At 45.0% G+C, this 20,286-nt stretch overlaps 1 protein-coding gene across 1 annotated transcript in view; it reads left to right on the top strand.

The window, feature by feature from the left end:
* Positions 1–19,601, top strand: part of LOC121279152 (cytochrome P450 7A1-like) — a 74,669-nt gene extending 55,068 nt beyond the window's left edge. Inside the window, exons 3-6 of the mRNA XM_041190137.1 lie at positions 1,166–1,776; positions 6,483–6,613; positions 8,758–8,936; positions 19,205–19,601. Of these exons, the coding sequence (XP_041046071.1) occupies positions 1,166–1,776; positions 6,483–6,613; positions 8,758–8,936; positions 19,205–19,501 (1,218 nt within the window). The 3' untranslated portion in view covers positions 19,502–19,601. The remainder of the gene's footprint in view (positions 1–1,165; positions 1,777–6,482; positions 6,614–8,757; positions 8,937–19,204) is intronic.
* Positions 19,602–20,286: the final 685 nt, after the last annotated feature.

Raw genomic sequence — 20,286 nt, 5'->3', positions numbered from 1 at the left:
AAAAGTAGAAATGATTGAATTTAGAAGTCTGCAATTAGAAAGGTTTACTGAAAGGAATGTGTTATACTCCACCTAGTGATCCAAATGAGACAAGTGGACTGTTGTGGAAGATCATAAACCAGTTGAATTCTAGCTCATTGATTAGGATTTACCACAGAGACAGCCTGCAAGTGATCAGGAATTTGTCGAAGTTATGTGGAACTTAATATCTAAAACAGCTTGGGGTAGATTTTTATATTATGAAAATCAAGTGAGTTCTATAAAGAGCAGACCATTTACCTTGTTAGATTACTGCTCAGGCAATGGAGATGAAGATCTACCCTTTGTGAGAGAATTGACATTAAGATCCTTATCTTTAAATCCTTCCATGGACTAGCCGCACCTTATCTCAGTGAATTCCTTCATCTGTATCGCCTAGCCAGACCCTCAATTTCACTGACTCTGGATTACTGCTTGTTCTCATTCCTTCCACTCCAACATCAGAGGCCAACCTTTCAGTTGTTATGCAACTGTCTTCTGACACTCTCTTTGAAAAATTACTTTCACCTGCTAACCTCGTCTGAGTTTCAGAAGCCTCCTACAAATCCATTTCTTCAAACGTGCTGTTGTCTCCCACAGCCTATAAGTGCCTCCTTTTTCATGCCTTCACCTCTTTGCCTTGTAAACTGCTTTCAGATTTTCTTTTTAAATAAATGTATGTTGTTTCTTAGTATAGGATTAGCTTATTCAACTCACAGGAAATCTTTGTGATTTCCAACCACACAGCTATTAGTGTTTTAAGGCAGTGAAAAAAATGCTGTTAGTTCAAAGAAACATTTTGTGAACTTTTAATTGAAAACAAAAGAAAAGCAGTTTAAAATTTGTGACATGAGGTAACATTGTAAGCTAAGCATTTAAAGAGGTTCAGAATTGCTGATTTTATCTATTCATCCCTGAATGCATACAGCACCAAACAGTAATGTGTTAAAGACATTTAATTTGAAAGCTGTGGTTTAGAAAGCAACTAGTCTGCATTTATTGCCCGCAAAAGTAACATTTTTGTTTATACTGAGATAAATGCAATTCTTTATGAGCTATCATAAGCAAGAATACTGATAGTAAATATTGATTTCACTTAATTTTCCTGTATAATAAATAGAACAATATTCCATTTTGTCTTCCATAGGCATTTGGTCATGTAGATTTTACTGATGCTAAATATGGGATAAGCTATGAAGAGATACATCAAATCTTCAACAAGACCCTGCAAGGATTCTCCTTGGGCCTCCTAACCTCAAATATGATGGAAAATCTCCAATTTGTAATGTTACAAGACAAGAAATCATCAGACTCAAGCAACTGGACCATCGAAAGCCTTTATGCATTTTCATTCAGGATAATGTTTGAAGCTGGGTATTTAACACTCTTTGGAAAAAATGAAAAAGCAATGAAACAAAATAATGTGGAAAAGACAAAGGCACAGCATGCTGTCATTCAGTCTGTCATGGAGAATTTTAAAGTGTTTGACAATGTATTTCCTAAATTAGCTGGTGGTATTCCGTTGTTGTTTTTCAAAGCTGCCAAGCAATCAAGAATGGCTCTAGCACAAACATTATTGCACGATAACCTAAGACAGAATGACAATAAATCTCATCTCATAGAGGAGAGAATTAAACTTTTGGATTGTTCACCTGCACTTGATGAACTCAGCAAGGGGAAGGCTCATATCGCAATGTTGTGGGCTTCGCAGGCTAATACGCTTCCAGCTACCTTCTGGAGTGTTTATTATTTAATAAGGTACTATTACTTACAAATTTCATCGTACAAGTTTGATCAATTTGTAGCAATTTTAAACCTGAATCTAAACATAATGCCATCTGTCTGTCTTGTTCTTATAACTTTTTATACCCCTTTCCTTCAACCACCTTTCTAATCTATTCAAGCTGACATGGGAAAGAGGATTTTTACCTTCATTGCCTGTCTGTAATCTGGTGCAATAGACAGCCTGCGTGTTGTAAATAGAATGCAATTAGGCAGGTTCTACAATGGGTGGGCAATCTCCTCTGCCAGAATACTACACAACTGGTGAAGACAAGGATTTTTCCATGGTCTCTGCTGCAATCACAAACATTGGTAATGCATTTCACTAGCTTACAACCATTTGTGTGAAGAGGTTTTGCCTGCTTTCTGTCTTAAGTCATCAGTTAATCTTACATCCATGCCACTTGTTTTAGGCCCCTCAACCATCGTCTTGTCAACCCTGCCTCATCCTTTCATAATTTTAAACATCTTTTCTCAAATCACCCTGCATCATCCTTTAAAAACACAAATAGTCTTGGTTTTACAGGGCATTGGTGAGACCAAAGCTCGAATACTGTGTGCAGTTTTGGTCTCCTTATTTAAGGAAGGACGTAAATGCATTGGAGGCGGTTCAAAGGAGGTTTACAAGATTGATACCTGGAATGAGTGGGTTGTTTTAGGAGGAAAGGTTGGACAAACAGGGCTTGTTTCCACTGGAGTTTAGAAGAGTGAGGAGTGATTTGATTGAAGTATACAAGATCCTGAATGGCCTTCACAAGGTGGACGTCGAAAGGATGTTTCCTCTTGTGGGCGAGTTCAGAGCTAGGAGGCACTGTTTTAAAATTAGGGGTCACCCTTTTAGGACAGAGATGAGGAAAAAACTTTTCTCTCAGAGAGTTGTGCGATTTTGGAATTCTCTGCCTCAGAAAGAAATGGAGGCGTGGTCATTGAATATATTTAAGGCAGAGGTAAATAAAATCAAAGGTTATCGGGGATAGATGGGAATCTAGAAATTGAAACACAAGAAGATCAGCCATGACCTTATTGAATGGTGGAGCAGGCTTGAGGGGCCGAATGGTCTACTCCTGTTCCTATTTCTTATGTTCTTATGTTCTTTACAAGTTTCTCTTTGTATTTTCTCATACCAGTCATTATGACAGCAAATCTATCCTATACTCTCTCTTTTGCCTTAATTCTATAGTGTGGAGCTGATATTTACACACAGTACTCCAACTGTAGTCTTATTATAGTTCTGTAAAGCTTCACCGGGAGTCGTGAAGTACGCTGGGTGGCGTTTAATTGGCCTGTCCACGTAAAATGGTGGCATGGACCCAATCGCGGCAGCAATCGGGTCTGCAACCACACACTCCCGCTCCCACCCTGCCCTCCCCGCCATCCAGAAAATTCTGCCCTAAGACTGTGGCCCTGTGTTCTAGATTCTGCAGAATCGGAAACCCTTTGTCGTCTACCCTGTCAAGCTCTTTACAACATATGTGTTCCAGTTAAATCAGCTCTCATACTTCTAAATTCCAGGGGATATAGGCCTCATTGACTTAATCTCTCCTCATAGGACAATCCCCTTATCCCAGGAACCTGCCTTGTGAACCTTCATTGCAGGCCCTCTCGGGCAAGTAAATCAATCCTTCCTTCCAATGCCTTGTAAAATTGTAGCAAGACTTCTTTATTTTTATATTCAAATCCTGATGTAACAAAAGCTGACATTCCATTTACTTTCTTAATTGCTTGCTGCACCTGCACATTAACTTTCTGTCAGTCATGTGACAAAGATACCCAGGCCCCTTTGAATAACATTTCCCAGTCTCTCACCATTCAAAAATTACCAGGTGGAATTTTATGCTGGAGGCAGGGTCCCAACTTCGGACATAAAAGTCAGGGGCAAGCTTATCCCAACTTGGCTGGCTCACCCTACAGCCGTTCAATGACAGTTGGGCAATTATTTGGCTTGAAGCGGACCTTCCACTACCATTGGGCAGCAAGTCTTGCCTCTGAGAGCTGTCAGCCATTCAAATAGCTGGCAGCCCTCTTTCCCAGCAAAGCCACCAAGAGCAGTGGCCACTGCTGGGACTGTAGCAGTCCCCAAGGAAGGCAATGGAGCAGGGATGAAAGGTGAGCCTGGGGTTTTTCCAGGGCCAGGCTGGCAGGCCCCAGTGAGGAAGGTGTGGGTCAGGATGGGGAGGTGGAAGGGAGAGCCCTGGATTGGGGGGGAGCTATCTTGGGAAGGCTTCCGAAGGTCTTAGTGGGAGCCCCAAAAAGAAGGCACCCCCTCAGCCACTTGCCTAACCGCCATTCCACCAGGTTTCAACTGGCGAGCTGAACCCTTGGCGATAGTCGCCCCCGCCGTGGGTAAAATCCCAGCAGTGGTGGAGGAGACTCTTAAGTGGGCATTAATTGGCCACTTCAGAGCCTCAGTTGTCCCATGGGCAAGTGGTCACTCAATACTTCCCCTTCCACTGGTAAAATCACAGTGGGGGTGGGCAGAGGCAGGCAGGCATGGTGCCGCTGCCATGGTGTCCAATCTTATAGCACGCACCCCCCCCCCCCCCAACCCCAACGCCCCCATCTGCCATCATGCCTCTGGGGAGGAGGCTGTAAAATTCTAGCCTTTCATTTTTATTTTCCTACCGAAGTGGATAACTTCACACATCACCATGGTGTATTTCATCTTCGTGCCACTTCTTGCCATTCACCCAGCTTGTCAGTATCTGTTAGCACCTCTTTGTGGCTCCCTCAGCACTTATTCTCCCCCCTAACTTTGTACTGTCAGTAATCTTGGAAACATTATACATGGTCCCCTCATCTAAGCCATTCATGTAGGTTGTAAATAGCTGAGGCCCAAGTACTGATCCTTGTGGTACTTTGCTAGTTAATAGCTGCCAAGCCAAAAATCTCCTGTTTATTCCTACTCTGTTTTCTGTCCATTAACCCATCCTTAATCTATGCTAATAATCATCCCCAAACCAATAAGTCTTGATTTTGTGGAATAACCTCTTGTGTTTCTATTTGTCAAATGTTTTTTTTGAAAATCTAAGTATACAACTCTGGTTCATCCTACTAGTTGCATCCTTAAAAAAACCCTTAACAGAACTGTCAAACCCAATTTCGCTTTTATAAATTTGTGTTAATTCTGATTAATCATATTATGATTTTCTACAATGTCCCCAATAACTGATTCTGGCATTTTGCCTACTACTGATGTAAGGTTAACTGGCCTATAATATCCGGTCTCCTTTCTTCCTTCTTTCTTAAATAAGGAGGTCATGTTGCTACCTTCCAATTCTTGGGAACTGTTCTAAAATCCAAGGAAATCTGTGAGATCAAAACCAATGCAGCCACTATCTCTGTGGCTCCCTCTTTTAAAACCCCAGAATGTGGGTCATAAAGTCCAGGGGATTCATCGGCATTTAGACTAATTAATTTCTCCAGTATAATTTCTTTACTTGTACTGATTTCTTTAAGTTCCTCATTCTTGCTAGACCCTTGGTTCCCCATTTTTTTCCAGAATGCTTTTAGTCTTCTACCACGAAGACTGACACAAAGGGCAGAATTTTCCCAGCCTGCTGGAGGCAGTGTGTGTTTGTGGTGGGAAAGTCCCAGGAGATGACATTGATCCTGGATCCTGACATAATTCTGCTCAATTCTGGCTTTGCCCAAGGGGCATGAAAGTGAGCAGGAATCCTGCCTCGGATCTGTCGGGTGCGAAATTTGGAAATGTTTCAGCTAGTTAAGAGGGCAATTAAGACCTGTTTTAAGCCTGAATCCTGGCCTTTCCTGCCAGCAGACCCATTTCCCAATTTATGAACAATTCCCCCGGATTACCAAGGCGAGTGTACAGTGGAAGGGGCTTTTTCAGTGAAAGTGACAAGCTGGAAACCTTTAATAGTTACACTGAAAAGCAACTATGGTTCCTGAGAGGCTGTTGTTCAAAGCACTTCTGTCAGAATGTATCTCCTTAACCAATGGAATTAAAGATTGAGAAATAGACAGAGGTGGAACTGAGAAGGATGGTAAGTTAGAGTGGGTGAATTCAGTATCAGATCAGGTATTTAAAGATAAAGAGAGGGAATGGATGATTGGATTGAGAGATTAAAAGTGATCAAAAGAAAAAGTAAGAAAAGTAATTTTAATATTTTTAAAATATCCTGAAACTATTCACTCAATACAGGAAGGATGAGAGGCTATACTTTTAATTGTTCAATTCCCAGGCCAGAGAGATAGATTGACAGACATTGACGATTATTATGTTGTTGTGAGGGGGGCTGGTGGTGGGGTGGGGGGGGAGGTATTTAGGGTTTTAATTTCTAAACTTGCTTCCTGTGTTGCATTTAATTGTCAATTAATGAGTAAATGCAGCAACTTCATAAAAATAACCGGGAGATTAAAGATGAGATACCATTTTTGCAAAGCTAATGATGGAGCAGTGCAAATCGTCCAACAACTTCTGGCAATTTGCAGTTCATAGGGTACCACTTTCTCGCCACAAAGTGCTGCTAATTTGCACATTAATAATAGGATGTGTTATTAACATGTCATTATTTTTATCAGCAAATTCTGGACCACTAGGTTTTATGACAAGAAATGCATGCACAGCTAAGGTTTTTAATATTGGGATGAAAAACTGTCATACTTGCTATCTATGACACATTATTCACACCATCATTTATCTAATTTTACATAATCTGCAGGTCTCCAGAAGCATTGAAAGCAATGAAAAATGAAGTTGAATATTTGCTTCGTGTGACCAATCAGAAGCCTGGAGACATTAATAATCCGATTAGCTTCACCAGAGAGCAATTAGATAGCATGACAGCGATGGGTAAGAACATGATCATATCTATCATTCTAATATATATCTTTGCAATAGTAATCCACATGATCTGAAAAAATAAGGCTCCCAACTAGGTGTTAAAACAGACAGTCCTGTATAATCATATAAGTGGCCTGGGGTTTGACAACAGGTTTTATTTATTTCCATTTCATTAACACAACAAACACTTAATTTTATTGCTAAAATGCCCCAAAAAATTAGCTTTAACAAACTTTCCATAAATAGGAACAAAGGTAGGTCATTCAACCCCTTCAGCTTATTCCGCCATTTAACTAGATTATGGCTAATGGGTACCTTACCTCCATCTATCTGCCATGGTTCAATAACCCTTAACATAAGTTCAGTATTGAAATTTTCAATTGACTTAGCCTCAAGAGCTTTTCAAGGAAGAAAGTTCCAGATTTCCACTACCCTTTTTGTGAAGAAGTGCTTTCTGACATCACTGCAGAACTGCTCAGCTCTAATTTTAAGGTTGTTCTGGACTCTGCCACCAGAGAAAATTATCTGTCTACCCTTTAAACTCTTTTGGTCATCTTAAGCATCTCATTTAGATCACTCTTTAATCTTCTACATTCAAGAGAATACATGCCTAGCCAATGCAACTAGTCCTCATAATTTAACTCTAGCATCATTCCAGTGAATCTGCTCTACTCCCACTTCAAGGTTAATAGGAGGTGCAATGCCCAGAACTGAACACTGTGCTCTAGTTGGGGTCTAACCAGAGCTCTGTACAGCTGTGACATAACTTCTACCCCTTTGTATTCCAGCCCTCTTGAGGTAAAGAACATCATTCCATTAGTCTTCTTAATTATTTTTATTATCTATCGACTAGCTATTAGTGATTTCTGTACTTGAACTTCTAAATATTTCTGCTTGTGCACAGTTTCTAGCATTTCAAAAATGCTCTGACCAAAGTGGATGGTCTTACATTTCCTCACATTGAACTCCATCTGATACAGTTTTGTCCACTTACTTAATCTATCAATATCCCTTTGCAACTTTCTATATCTATTTACTGTGCCCCCTAGCTTAGTGTCATCAGTGAACAAGAAGTTTAATGCAGCAAATCAACCTTGTGCTCCCAGTGACATTCATAAGATGCCTTAACTTTGTTGTAGTTTACAATGTTATTAGAACCATTGGGCAGAAACTTGTTGTGGCGATGGGTGTTCCGACGGCAGGATTGGAAGTGAGTGGGATGTCTGTAAGAAGTGGGATGGCTAGCTATGGACAATTATGTGGCAGCCAGCCACAGTCGAGGAGCCCAGACAATTGTGTGGTGGGAGTGGGCAGAACCCCGCCATTACATCATGGGGTCAAAGGCCAGGGTGCCATATTTAAACCTGGACAGGCATCCACTCACTGCAAGTCAACAGTATCATTTTGCCTGTCTGAGAGGAGGATTTTGAACTGGAACTGCTGTCACTCCCTGTGCGCCTGCCACAATTGGGTCCCTGGAGGTGCTTCCACCTTTACTTTCTTGGACCTCCCTGGACAGCCGCTACCCAAGCTAAATGCAACAACTCAGCCTCCTTTCTCTTGGTCCAACAAAATTCCCCAAATGAGAAAAGCAGCTCCTACCCACTCCAAATCCACCAGGGAGACAACCTCACTTGTTCCACACCAGCTTTAACCAGTTTTGAATTGGAATATACATGTTCCTCATTTGCCTCCAACTTAATTGCAGAGGTACAATTTTATCTGGCGACCAATATGTTTCAATGTGTATGCATGACCTGCTAATGCATCCAAAAAAGGGTCTCGCCACTTAGTATTGGGAACCACGATGCACCTTTAGTGCATGTCTGTTCCCATAATTCCCAACTGTCATCCTGCTGTCAGGAGGCTGACATTTTACCTCCACACAATTAAGTGCCTTTGCCCACCTCCTTTCCTGCTCCCAGAAGCTTCACTAGATTCTGCCCATTAAGTTGAATTAATGATTTATATCTTCCTGTCCAATTATCTACCATCCTTTATCATTGTAGCTAATTTCAGTAATAAACTTGTACATAATTCAGCTTTTTTATAATATTTCTCGACAATAATTCTTTGAAGAAACAATTTTGGAGTTTGTTTTATGTAATGTTTTTTGATCCTCTGCTAAACGATCTTCTGAAAAAATTGAACAGGTAGCCTAATAAATGAAGGTCTGCGCTTATGCAGTGGATCAATAATGCTGCGTGTTGTCACTGAGAACTCTGTATTAACTCTGGATACCGGTACAAAACTGGCTGTTCGAAAAGGAGACCAAATTGGTTTATACCCTCAACAACTGCATATGGATCCAGAGATTTATGAGGATCCCTTGGTAGGTAAAATATCAAAATTGTGCACCTTAATTTCCATTATGAATAATTTTAGGAATCCTGAGTATTACATTTCAAAAAAGCACTCTATTTAAATATAATTATTGATCTTAATTTCATCTTTGAAAACTATATTAGAGGCTTTTACAAAGCTCTCTGTCACATGCCTTCACATCTGGGCACAATTTAGTAGGTTCCCAAAGGTGGGACAGAGGAAGTGAGCACTATGAATGAATTTTTTAACAACTTCCTTTTGCATGTCAGGAGCTGCAAAGCCTGCAATCACAATGCAAATTTTAAGTGTATGTGATGGGCACATGTCACACGTGCAATCACGTGGTGGGGAATTGCACTCAGCAACCTGAATTCCCAACAGCTGCTGATGTTATGGTCTCAACAAGGCATAATTGTTATAGAAGAAAAATTAAGAAGTGTTAAGGGCACAATGGTGCTGCTCCCCTAGGTCTTCTAAGGGGTAGAGGATGTGTGTAATAAGGTAGCTCTTGATGGAGACTGGCAGAGGTGGGTGCACAATTGGAGCAAGCAAATGTTTGCAGTTAAGAAAATGGTCAGGTAGGTGCATCACTTGTAGTCATTCAAGATGAGGTTGCCCCTGACAGCCCTCACACATCTCTACATGGCCCTAGCATCTGGGAGAGTTGCCACAAGATCTCTGTCCTCCTCCTCATCTTCCTCCCCATTGTCCTCATCTAAGGTGATTCGTAGCTACTCCATGTCCTCGATTCATGATTCTTCTTCCCTTTATAATGCCCCATTGTGCTTGATACATCAGACGACAACAGTCCTGGACATCCTCTGTGGTGCATATTGTCAAGGTTCGCCAGGCTGGTCAGTTATCAGAAGTGCATTCTGAGTAATCCTATGGTCTATTCTATGAATGCCCTTGTTGAGCAGTGTGCAGCATTGCAACACTCCTCTGCAGGGCATTGAAAATGATGCACTGGTGTCAAAAGCCACATTCTGAGGGTATAGCCCTTGTCACACAGGATTCAATCCTGCTCTTGGGCAAGAGTCTCTGTGGCAGCTGGGAGTTCCTTCAGAATTCCTTATGCGCCATGAGAGTTCCCTGGAAAACAAGTACACGCCTGCTTCATTTTTTTCTGGTGATTACGGCAACTTGAACATTAAGGGAGTGCACCCTCTTCTGTTACAATCCCAGCTGATGTTGATAATGGACAAGTCAGATCCCAGGGTGAAACCTGGCTTGATAGATCCTGACATTTTTTCAGAAACCGTGGAGGTAAGTTACTGAACAAATTCACAGGAGTCTACTGATGAACTTAATAAAACATTTATTAAACAAGAAAAATGATCAATACTACACCAGACAAATAGGTTGGAAAAACCTCAATACAAACACAAGGGGCAAAATTTTGAGTCGTCAGGACCGAGGCAGGGACCTGTTGGCTGCTGGGTCCAATGGCAACCTGGTAGCCATTTTAAAAATGGCCCAGGCAGCCCCAGAAAGGCTGCCGTGGAAGAACGCCTGTTCTGCGTTGTTTTAATGGAATCAAGTATGGCTGGAGACATCAGGCCAGAGGGCAGGTCGGGTGGGCACTTGGACCCCTGCTTTTTGGATGAGTACCTCGCCACCCTGTTGGAGGAGGTGGCTGCCAGGAGGGATACCCTTGTCCCCAGAGATGGGCGAAGGAGATCACCACACCTCAGAAAGAGGGCATGGGAGGAGGTGGCACTGCTGGTGAGCAGCCATGTTGTAGTGCAGCCCACGTTGGTGCAGTGCCGGAAGGGCTTCAATGACCTGCTCTGGAAGGGTGAGTACTGTATTGGCATGGGTCAGTGTACAGAGTGTTAAGGTGTTGCCGTCCCCCCGTGGACCTCAGGGGTACTAGATGGCCAGCTGTCAATGATGCCAGAGCTGGCCAAGTGGGTGAGCCCTTGCTGCTGGACTGAGTGCCTTGCAGCTCGATAGCCATGACTCGGATGTGCCCTGCAAAGTGCTCCTCAGCTGGGGTTGGCCAGGCTGCAATGGCGCTGCAGGTAGAGAGTAGACTAATCAATGCTCCTCTGTCCTTTTGGGAGAAGACGAGCTATAACCAAGCAGAGAGGTCATGTACAGGCGGAGGCCCACCCAACCTGCTGTTGCTCACCAGATTCAAGCGGGGTGCCCTAGAGCTTGAGAGCTTGATGAAATGTCCTAGTTCCCCATTTTAGGTTCACCAGCAGGCATTCGCTCTGCGGACTCTGAAGGTGCCACCCCTGACACCGGAGGAATGCCAGTCTTCATTGGCACCTGCGTCACACTCGCTTTCTGAAGCAGGCACCAGTGCAGATACTAGCACCTCGGTGGGCATTAGATTAGCAGCTAGAATGTCAGTGCACATTGGTGAGGGCACATTACACTAATTTGAGGTGCAGTCACAGGCAGAGAGTACCCAGGGCACTGGCAGCAGCAGGACTCCTGGAGACCAGAACGATGCTGGGTCGAAGATAGACGATGAGACTATGGAGTCGTCCATTAGGTGGCAGATGCTGGATATCCAGCGAGATGTGCAGGAGGATCTGGCAGAGATCCATGAGGGTATGCCATGGTCTCCGTTTGTGGAGGAGTCCATGCGGAGCACGAGCACTGTGTTGACCCTCATGGCCGAACACATTGCCTCCTCCATTAAAAGAGTGGCAACTCTCATGGAGATGCAACTCCAGGGACAGAATGAGGGTTTCCTAGGGTTGGGCTTGGACCTGCAAGCCCTCACACAGGCAATGAGGTGGTCAGTAGTGTGGGAGATGGATGAGGCAACCAGTATCCCAGCTAGGTGCCTGTCCAGCATTGATGAGGATGAAGGTCCAGAGCAACCTCATGTTGGTGCACGAGCTGCTTGTCGTCTCTGCAGGCTCCTCTCAGGACACTCTGGATGAAGGCAGCAGCTCCTTTGCCCCTCTGCCAGTGACCATCGCATCTGATGAGGCTGCGGCAGCTGCGGAGATGCCAGCTGTGGCACTGGCCACTCTCTCCCAGGCTGGGGCAGCACAGTTTCTACGAGCCAGAGGATGACCGCCAAAGTAATCAAGGCCAACAGGACAGCAGAGTCAGCAGGTTGCCTCCAATGTCAGTAACAGTGGGGGGGAGGTGGGCACCTAGACCTAAGTTTAAGGCACCATGAGCACAAGAGGGTTAATTCACAGGTGATTTTCTGTCAATTTATGTTTGGTTTATATGTCTGCTGGTGTGGACATCAACACCAGTAATTGTAATGTCATAATGATTTCAATGTGATGATAACATTAAATTTGCTTTGGTTCTGATGGCCTAAGTATTCTTCACCTTGTTTCTTTATGGTTCATGGTATGCCAGTATGTACTGCAGGACATAAGTGGCTCAATACTTGATTGCACAGGCATTGAGTGGACTTTGGGTGCAAATAAGAGGGGCATTTCAGACATCCGGGATGGAGCGGGCAGTCCTGGGTGTGAGGTTGAAGCTGATCTTGGTAGCCAAGCTGAAAGCAGTGTTGGATCAAGGCGCCTCTGCCTCCCTGGAGGTTACAGAGTCTGCCTCCATGCCCTCAGCGTACTCCTCATTGTGCTCCTCTCCTGACTGATTACTGGGCTCATCATCTGTGGTCTGTGCAGCTGCGTCAAGACCCTCTTCCTCCAGTGGGTCCTCCCTTGCCAGTTCCAGATTGTGGAGAGCACAGCATGCAACCACTATCGGCGACACCCTCTCTTGCTCCCCCTGCGCAGTCCAGACATCAGGAATGCATCTTGAGAAGACCAAAGTCCTCTCTATCACCGCCCTTGTGGAGCTATGACTTGTATTGTAATGCTGCTCTGCCTCTGTTCTTGGATGGCAGAGAGGCACCATGAGCCACCTTTTCAACAGATAGTCCTTGTCACCCAGCAGCCATCCATCCAGTCGGGCTGGAGCACTGAAGAGCCCCGGCACCTTGGGCAAGAAATTTCCTGACGGCAAGCGGGGCAGGGCCCGCTCGCTGACGCGTAAAATGACATGGAATGACATCAGGTGGAAGTCCCGGTGTCACCCCGCGTCATTTGCATTTTCAGGTCATCGGGGCACAGCCGAATCAGCTGTGTGTGCGCCCATCGACCTGTCAACGGCCAATTGAGGCCATTTAAAAATCAATTAAGCTCATTAGTGGACCTGCCCGTCCAATCTTAAGGTTGGTGGGCAGGTCGGGAACTTTGGCAGCCACATGAAAAAGCATGAAACCTCATCTACGGGCAGGATGAAGTTTCATTGCTGAATCTAAAAATTAAGAGACACTTTTAATTAACATTATGACCATGTCCCAACTCATGTGACATTGTCACATGAGGGGACATTGATGGTGAATGAAATTTTCACTGCAATTTTTTTTTTTATTTTGGGAACCAATCTCCCTGAGGCAGCACTCAGTCTCAGGGGGATCGGAGCGCACTTCCAATTTTTGGAATCCCCCCTCCCCTGCACAGAAAGTGCATAGGGCTTCCCTGTGGATGTCACACTGGGCAGACCTATCACTAAAAATGGCAGCGCCACATCCCCCCGATCACGGGTGCCAAATGGAGGAGTCCACACCCGCCCCAGCACTTCCTCCCCCCACCAACGGCGGGAAAATTTTGCCCTTGGAGTGTCTCAAGATGGGAGCTGCCTGGGTACCTTGCACAGACTTGCAGAATCTGCATCCTTTGATCACACACTATCTGCACATTCATGGAGTGGAATTCCTTCCTGTTGACAAAGGCACCCAGCCAACCATCTGGCCCCTTGATGGCCACGTGTGCAGTCGATTGTACCCTGGATGTGGGGGAACCCAGCAATCGCTGTGAAACCTCTGGCTCACTCACCCTGGCTGGCCTCGTCCATATGGTGAAGAATAAAGGTCAATACCCACCTAAACAGCGATTCTGTCACCAGCAACGCAACTGTGGACAGCTGATTGAGAGACTCTACACAGATCCCCGCACCGACCCCTGGAAGGAGCCAGAGGCATAGAAGCTGAAGGTCACTGTGACCTACAGAGCCACTGGCATGGGGTGTCCACCCATATAGTTGGAGGTGATCTCAGGCCATATCATCTGACAAATGGAGGTTACGGACCCTCCTTCAGCACTGCACCTCAGACATGTTGAGGTAGCTGCATCACCTCCTGTAAACCCTGGCCGCAGGATAGTGGCGTTTTCTGTGGCCCCTTCTGCCTTGGACTTCCTGCTGGCCCTGCGCCCTTTGTGCCTGCGCCTGTCCCCCAACAGGCCCCTGCCTTGGAAGTTGCAATGAGACACCTCTCCCTTCTCCCCTTCTCTTCCTCCTCAGAAGAAGTGCCACCAGCGAGACCACAATCCCCATTACCAGGGTAATAGATGGCTCTCTCTTACCTTGAAGGGTCTGCACAGTCTGAATCCTCTGGGGGTCTTTGGAGACACCAGTGAGCCTGGAAATGCTAATGATGAAGCCCCGAATAGAGATGAAGCTGCCAAGTACCAATAAGTCACCATCAGCAAACTGTGTACCAAACTCCTCACTACTGACACTGCAATGCTGCTGACCATTTTTATTGCACCCGTGGATATGTTTTTGAAATTGTTGGCTGGCTGCCTGCCCATTTTGCCTGTGCAACGAGCGCAAAATCACATGGGCAATGAAAAATCACCATCAATTGGCTTTTTAAAGGCCTTATGTGGCCTCTTAGTTAATGGTAGGTGTGGCTCCGGCACCCGCTTGTGCCCGCCGACAGAAATATTGTGCGAGTGCATGATGATGTCAGAATGCTCACCTGATATCATTGCGTGCTATTTTATGCCCAATGGGGTCAGGTGCATGCCCATCCGCAGGGTGTAAAATTCTGCCCAAGAAAACGATTCAAATATTCACTATTTCTTCACTGCAGCTATCTCTTTACAGACACACACAAATTCAGAAAGATAAAACCATGTACCATATATAACTTGTACTCTAATATTCAAGGCAAGTATGTGGTACATGTGAATTAACAAGCAAACTGTGTTCAGACACACCACACTCCAAAGTAAATGACAGATACGACCAAAGCAGTTTCTATGGATTTCTCAACAACCCACCCAGTTGCTTGTCAGACCGTGATCCAACCAATATCACTGAAACTCTGCCTTTCTCATGAGGATTTCTAATCTCCACGTTTGAAGAACTTGCCTTGGAATTCTCTCCCAAATGTCACTCCCGCTCAGACGGCTTCAACAGGGATCCACCTCCAGGGTTTCAATCTTGCCTTCTGAGATTCTTTTCCTCTGGATCTCTGCATATACTCAAGCTTCACCTGCCAAAGTCAATTTCAGATCTTTGGCTGTGCCGAACACCACTGCTTCATAGGGTACCTTTGCCCTTACAGCCTGCAGCAAGGTGTCACCACCTTCAGCTGCCCTCTCGGATCTTCAGGGCTTTGCGTGAGCCCACTGCATAACTTTCTCTCTTTAACTCAGAGCCTATCGCTCTGCTCCTTTTTCTCAACTTAACATAACAGGATCTGTTTCTGACTTTTGCCCTTGTCCCTTACCTGGGACTGTCTTCTGGGATCTGTTTCTGCCACACTCCCTGGTTTGGGGTCCTCTTCTTTGTTGGGATCTCTCCCTGCCCTCCTCCCCATGTCCTGCTCCCTGGGACATCTTCTCTTGAAAGATGCTCCTCTTCAGGTCACCTGACCTCCAGTTTTACGCCGTTTCACTTTTCTTCTTTTTCTTCTGTGCCTGTGTGCAAGGCCATTTCCCAGCCTGAAGACATGAAAGTGGATGAGCTGCGCATGTGAGGCCCCTTTCCCGGCCGCACATGCATGAAATCAATGAACTGCGCATGTGCAGCCATTCTCTGGCCAGCGCATACAGGTGCAGGAAGCCCCAGGCCAGCTGGGAACTGTAGTTCTCAAACTCTGAACTCCTGATTCAGGTAAGTAGTTTTGAGTTTCCTAACACTTCTGATTTACAAAGCTGTTCCCAGGGCGCCCTAATGGCTGCAATCGATTGAACCCTGAGCCTGTGGGAACCACACAATGGCCCCAAAACCAACTGCTCTCATGACCTGGCTGTCAGCATCTGTTGAGAATCTGATGAATGCATTTGCCCTTCTAAACAGGGCATTATCGCCTCCCGTATGCACCTATGTGTTGCAGCTTAGGAAATACCACACATGTCCCTCATGGAGCCTTGAAGTGAGCGATAGAAGTTTAGGGTCAAAGTTACCTTGAGGACAACTGGCATGGGTTCCCTTCAAAGTCATGAGGCTACAGGTCATGTAGGAGAGCACACAGGTCTGGAACCACCTCATGAGGAAGCCTTAGCCATCTTCGACATTGCCTCTCAGACAACTGCAGGGAGTTGGTGCACATTCTGAATAAGACCAATGCTCTTCGCCAATGAAGATGGTCCTGGATGGGTTTCTCCTGACCTTCTCCCTTGGCTGGTGGCTTATGTTGTAATGCAACCAAGACCCTCCTCTGGAGAATCCTCTCCTCCAACATCCGATTTTGGAATTAGATTTGGTGTATGAGATTCATTGCAGAACCACAAAGCAAGCAATGATATGAACACATCTGTTGACATAGCGTTCATTCCCAGAGCAGCTGCAGTTAACAAATGGGAATGCATGACCCTCCTATGGGCCATACCAAGAACTCCTCCCATCCCACAGTAGCCTTCTTCCAGCAGCACCTAATGTCCAGCAAGGTAGCAGTTTCTTAGCAGCCATGTTGATGAACACTAACACTGCAACCTTGAAGCTGGAACCCATTCAACTCCACACTCCCTCTCTCACCCTTGAGCTTTCTCCCATCTTCCCCGCCCCCAACATTACCCTGCTCCTTCCAGCAATCATCCTGCAGCATCCAACCACCCTTCCCTTGCCTTCACTTTCCCTCGACTGTCCCTCTGAGACTATTGACTTGCTCCCCCTGCAGCTGGACCTGCCCTGCTTTAAACTCAGGGCTCCTTCCCTGACGGTTGATCTGCCATGTGTGGTGCAGCTGCCTCCCTTGGACACACAGGGTGAGGCCACTGCAACAATGGACCACACCCTATATGCCGGAGTCTGGCTCCCTTTAGACACCTCCTCCCCACAGCCTCCAAACGTGCTAGTGCCTTACTGTGCTGCCGCTTGAGGACCCAAGCACAAGCCCCACCCTTTTGCAGCCTAACTGCTGCAGCAATTGAATGTCCAAGCATCACATTCTTTATCCTTTCTGCTATCTTCCTCTGGTTATGTCCCTGTGCCACTGAGTTCGGCAAAGACAAAACCTCACCTCAGATCCAAAGATTGAACAATCTCACCTGGTGCATGCCATCTTTCAGCTATCTGAAACTGGATGTATGAGATTCTCATATGCTATTAACTTAATCTTGAAGGTAGGACTGAATTTGGTGTGTTTCCCAATTTAACCCAATAGGTATGTGGTGGTGTTTCTGCTCCGCATAAGTCTCTTCCCAACTAACTTTGTCTCACTCTATCAACATATCCTACCATTAGTTGCATCTAAAGAGGTCTTGTGGCACAGTGGTAACATCCCTGCCTCAAACATTCACTCCCTCCACCACCTGATGTACAGTAGCAGCAGTGTGTACCATCTGCAAGATGCACTGCAGGAACTCACCAAGGCTCCTTAGACAGCACCTTCCAAACCCATGACTGCTACAAGCTAGAAGGACAAGGCCAGCAGATAGATGGGAGCACCACCACCTGGAAGTTCCCCTCCAAGCCACCCACCATCCGGAATTGGAAATATAGCGCCATTCCTTCACTGTCGCTGGTTCAAAATCCTGGAACTCTCTTCCTAACAGCACTGTGGGTGTACCTACCCCACATGGACTGCAGCAGTTCAAGAAGGCAGCTCACGACCGCCTTCTCAAGGGCAACTAGAGATGGGCAATAAGTGCTGGCCCAGCCAGTGAAGCCCATATCCCATGTGTGAATAAAAAAATGCCAAAAGCTCTGTGTTCAAGTCCCACTCCAGGACTTGATGATCAAAGAAGTCACATTCACAATGTGGCTAAACAAGTTGAGTATCAACTTGTAAATCCTACCAACATACACCAATGGCAGGAGAGATTCCTGGGCAGCCATGTGATGGAAAGGAATTGGAGCTTCTTCCATCATGATCCATAGCTCCAGGCTACAAAATGTATGTAAAAGTGTATGTTGCCACAGAAACATCAAATCCTTGGGGGGCCAGTTAGCTCAGCTGGTCAGACAGCCAGTGTGGGTCAGATTGGTGCCAACAGAATGGGGTTCAACTCCCGTCTAGCTGGCGTGACTTCAGAACCTACCTCCTCACCCTACCGGTGATGGAGATTGTGGCGCTGTGGGTTGGACCTGCTCTTGGGCAGAGAACTCAAGAAGAAGAAATGCATCTCTGTTTTTCACCTCAACTAGCACATTTCACATTTTAACCATTCTCTGAGTAAAGAAGTTTCCCCTGAATTCCTTAATGTATTTATTGGCAACTGTCTTACAATTAAGGCAGTTTTGGATTCTCTCACAACTGGGAACATCTACCCTACTAAACCCCTTCATAATTTTAAAGACCTCTATCTTGGTCTTCCCTTTTCTAGAGAAAAGAGCCGCTTCGTGTATAGCCTTTCCTGATAGGTATAACCTCTCAGTTCAGCATTCCAAGTTATCCTGAGGTGGGGGAATGGCTTCACCTCAAACCACTGTAGTCCTTGTGGTGATGATGGTCTCATGATAATCGTTGGTATGGAATACTAAGATTTTTGTCCAGCTACGATGAAGAAAATATAATATATGCCCGTGTCAATACGGTGTATGATTTGGAGGAGGACTTAGGTCTATATGGTATTTCCAAAATGTTGCTGCTCATTCTTTTTAGTGGTAGAGTTCATGGGACTTGTAGATGTTGACAACATATGGTGAGTGTTGTGGTAGTGCTTCCTGTGTATGGTGCATTTTACAGCCACATGTGCTGATGGTGAATAAGGTGGATATTGAGTTCCCAAGAATGGTGAAGGAGGAGTTTGAGACATTGACTGAAAGATGATTCTGCAAGATTGTATCAGGCTGTTGCTTGACTGGTCTGTGGGACAGCTCCTCCAAGTTCCCAGATGTTAGGGAGGTGGATTTGCAGGGTAACTGGGCTGGGTCAGCTTTTGTCGTCTTTGGTGCCTAGGTAAAAATTTCCCCATATCACAATCTTGTTCTAGAGAAAATGTAGGTATATCAAGAGGATTTGATTGCCTTTAAAATATTCCAAATATTTTTCATGTGATAGTTTAATAAATGCACTAAAAGGAAGTTTCATTCCTTACCATTCAGGAATTTAAGTACGACAGATTTTTGGATGAAAATGGAAAAGAGAAGACCACATTCTACAAAAATGGTAGAAAGCTTAAACACTATCTCATGCCTTTTGGTTCTGGGGTCAGTATGTGTCCAGGTCGCTTTTTTGCAATCAATGAGATCAAACAGTTTTTGACTTTACTGCTCTGTTATTATGACATGGAACTACTTGATGCCTCAGCACCTACTCCACCCCTTGATAATTCAAGGCTTGGACTTGGAATTCTGCAGCCATCTCATGATGTTCAGTTTCGCTACCGAATGAAAAAATAATGGCATAATGATTTCACAGAAAGTTAACATTTGGTAAAATGCCATGTATAGAAAATCAGTTTCTCTCCATTGAAGCCGAAATGAAAAATAATACATAGAAATAAAGAAAATTTAAGGCACAGAAGGAAAATGAAAAAAGATATCTAGTTTAATCCCAGTTCTCAACTCTTCGTTTGTAGCCCTGCAAGTTATGGCACGTTAAGTTCAGATCGCAGTATTTTAAAATTTGTGACGAGGGGTTCTACCTCTCGCACACTTGCAAAGAACAAAGAACAAAGAAAAGTACAACACAGGAACAGGCCCTTCGGCCCTACAAGCTTGCGCCGTTCATATTGCCTGTCAAACTAAAACATTTTGCACTTCCGGGGTCCATATCCCTCTGTTCCCATCCTATTCATGTATTTGTCAAACTGCCTCTTAAACACCACTATCGTACCTGCTTCCACCACCTCCTCTGGCAACGAATTCCAGACACACACTACCCTCTGCATAAAAATCTTGCCCCACACATCTCCTCTAAAGTTTTCTCCTCGCATCTTAAATCTATGTCCTCTAGTAATTGACTCTTCCACCCTGGGAAGACTATCTACTCAGTCCATGCCACTCATAATTTTGTAAACTTCTATCAAGTCGACCCTCAATCTCCATTGCTCTAGTGGGAACAATGCGAGTTTCTCCAAATCTCCTCATAGCTAATAAACTCCAGACCAGGTAGCATCCTGGTAAACCTCGTCTGCACCCTCTCCAACACTTCCATATTCTTCTGGTAATGTGGCGACCAGAAT

Source organism: Carcharodon carcharias, chromosome 6 (assembly GCF_017639515.1).
Source record: "Carcharodon carcharias isolate sCarCar2 chromosome 6, sCarCar2.pri, whole genome shotgun sequence".
Lineage (NCBI taxonomy): Eukaryota > Metazoa > Chordata > Chondrichthyes > Lamniformes > Lamnidae > Carcharodon > Carcharodon carcharias.
This window is presented reverse-complemented; position numbering and strand designations above follow the sequence as displayed.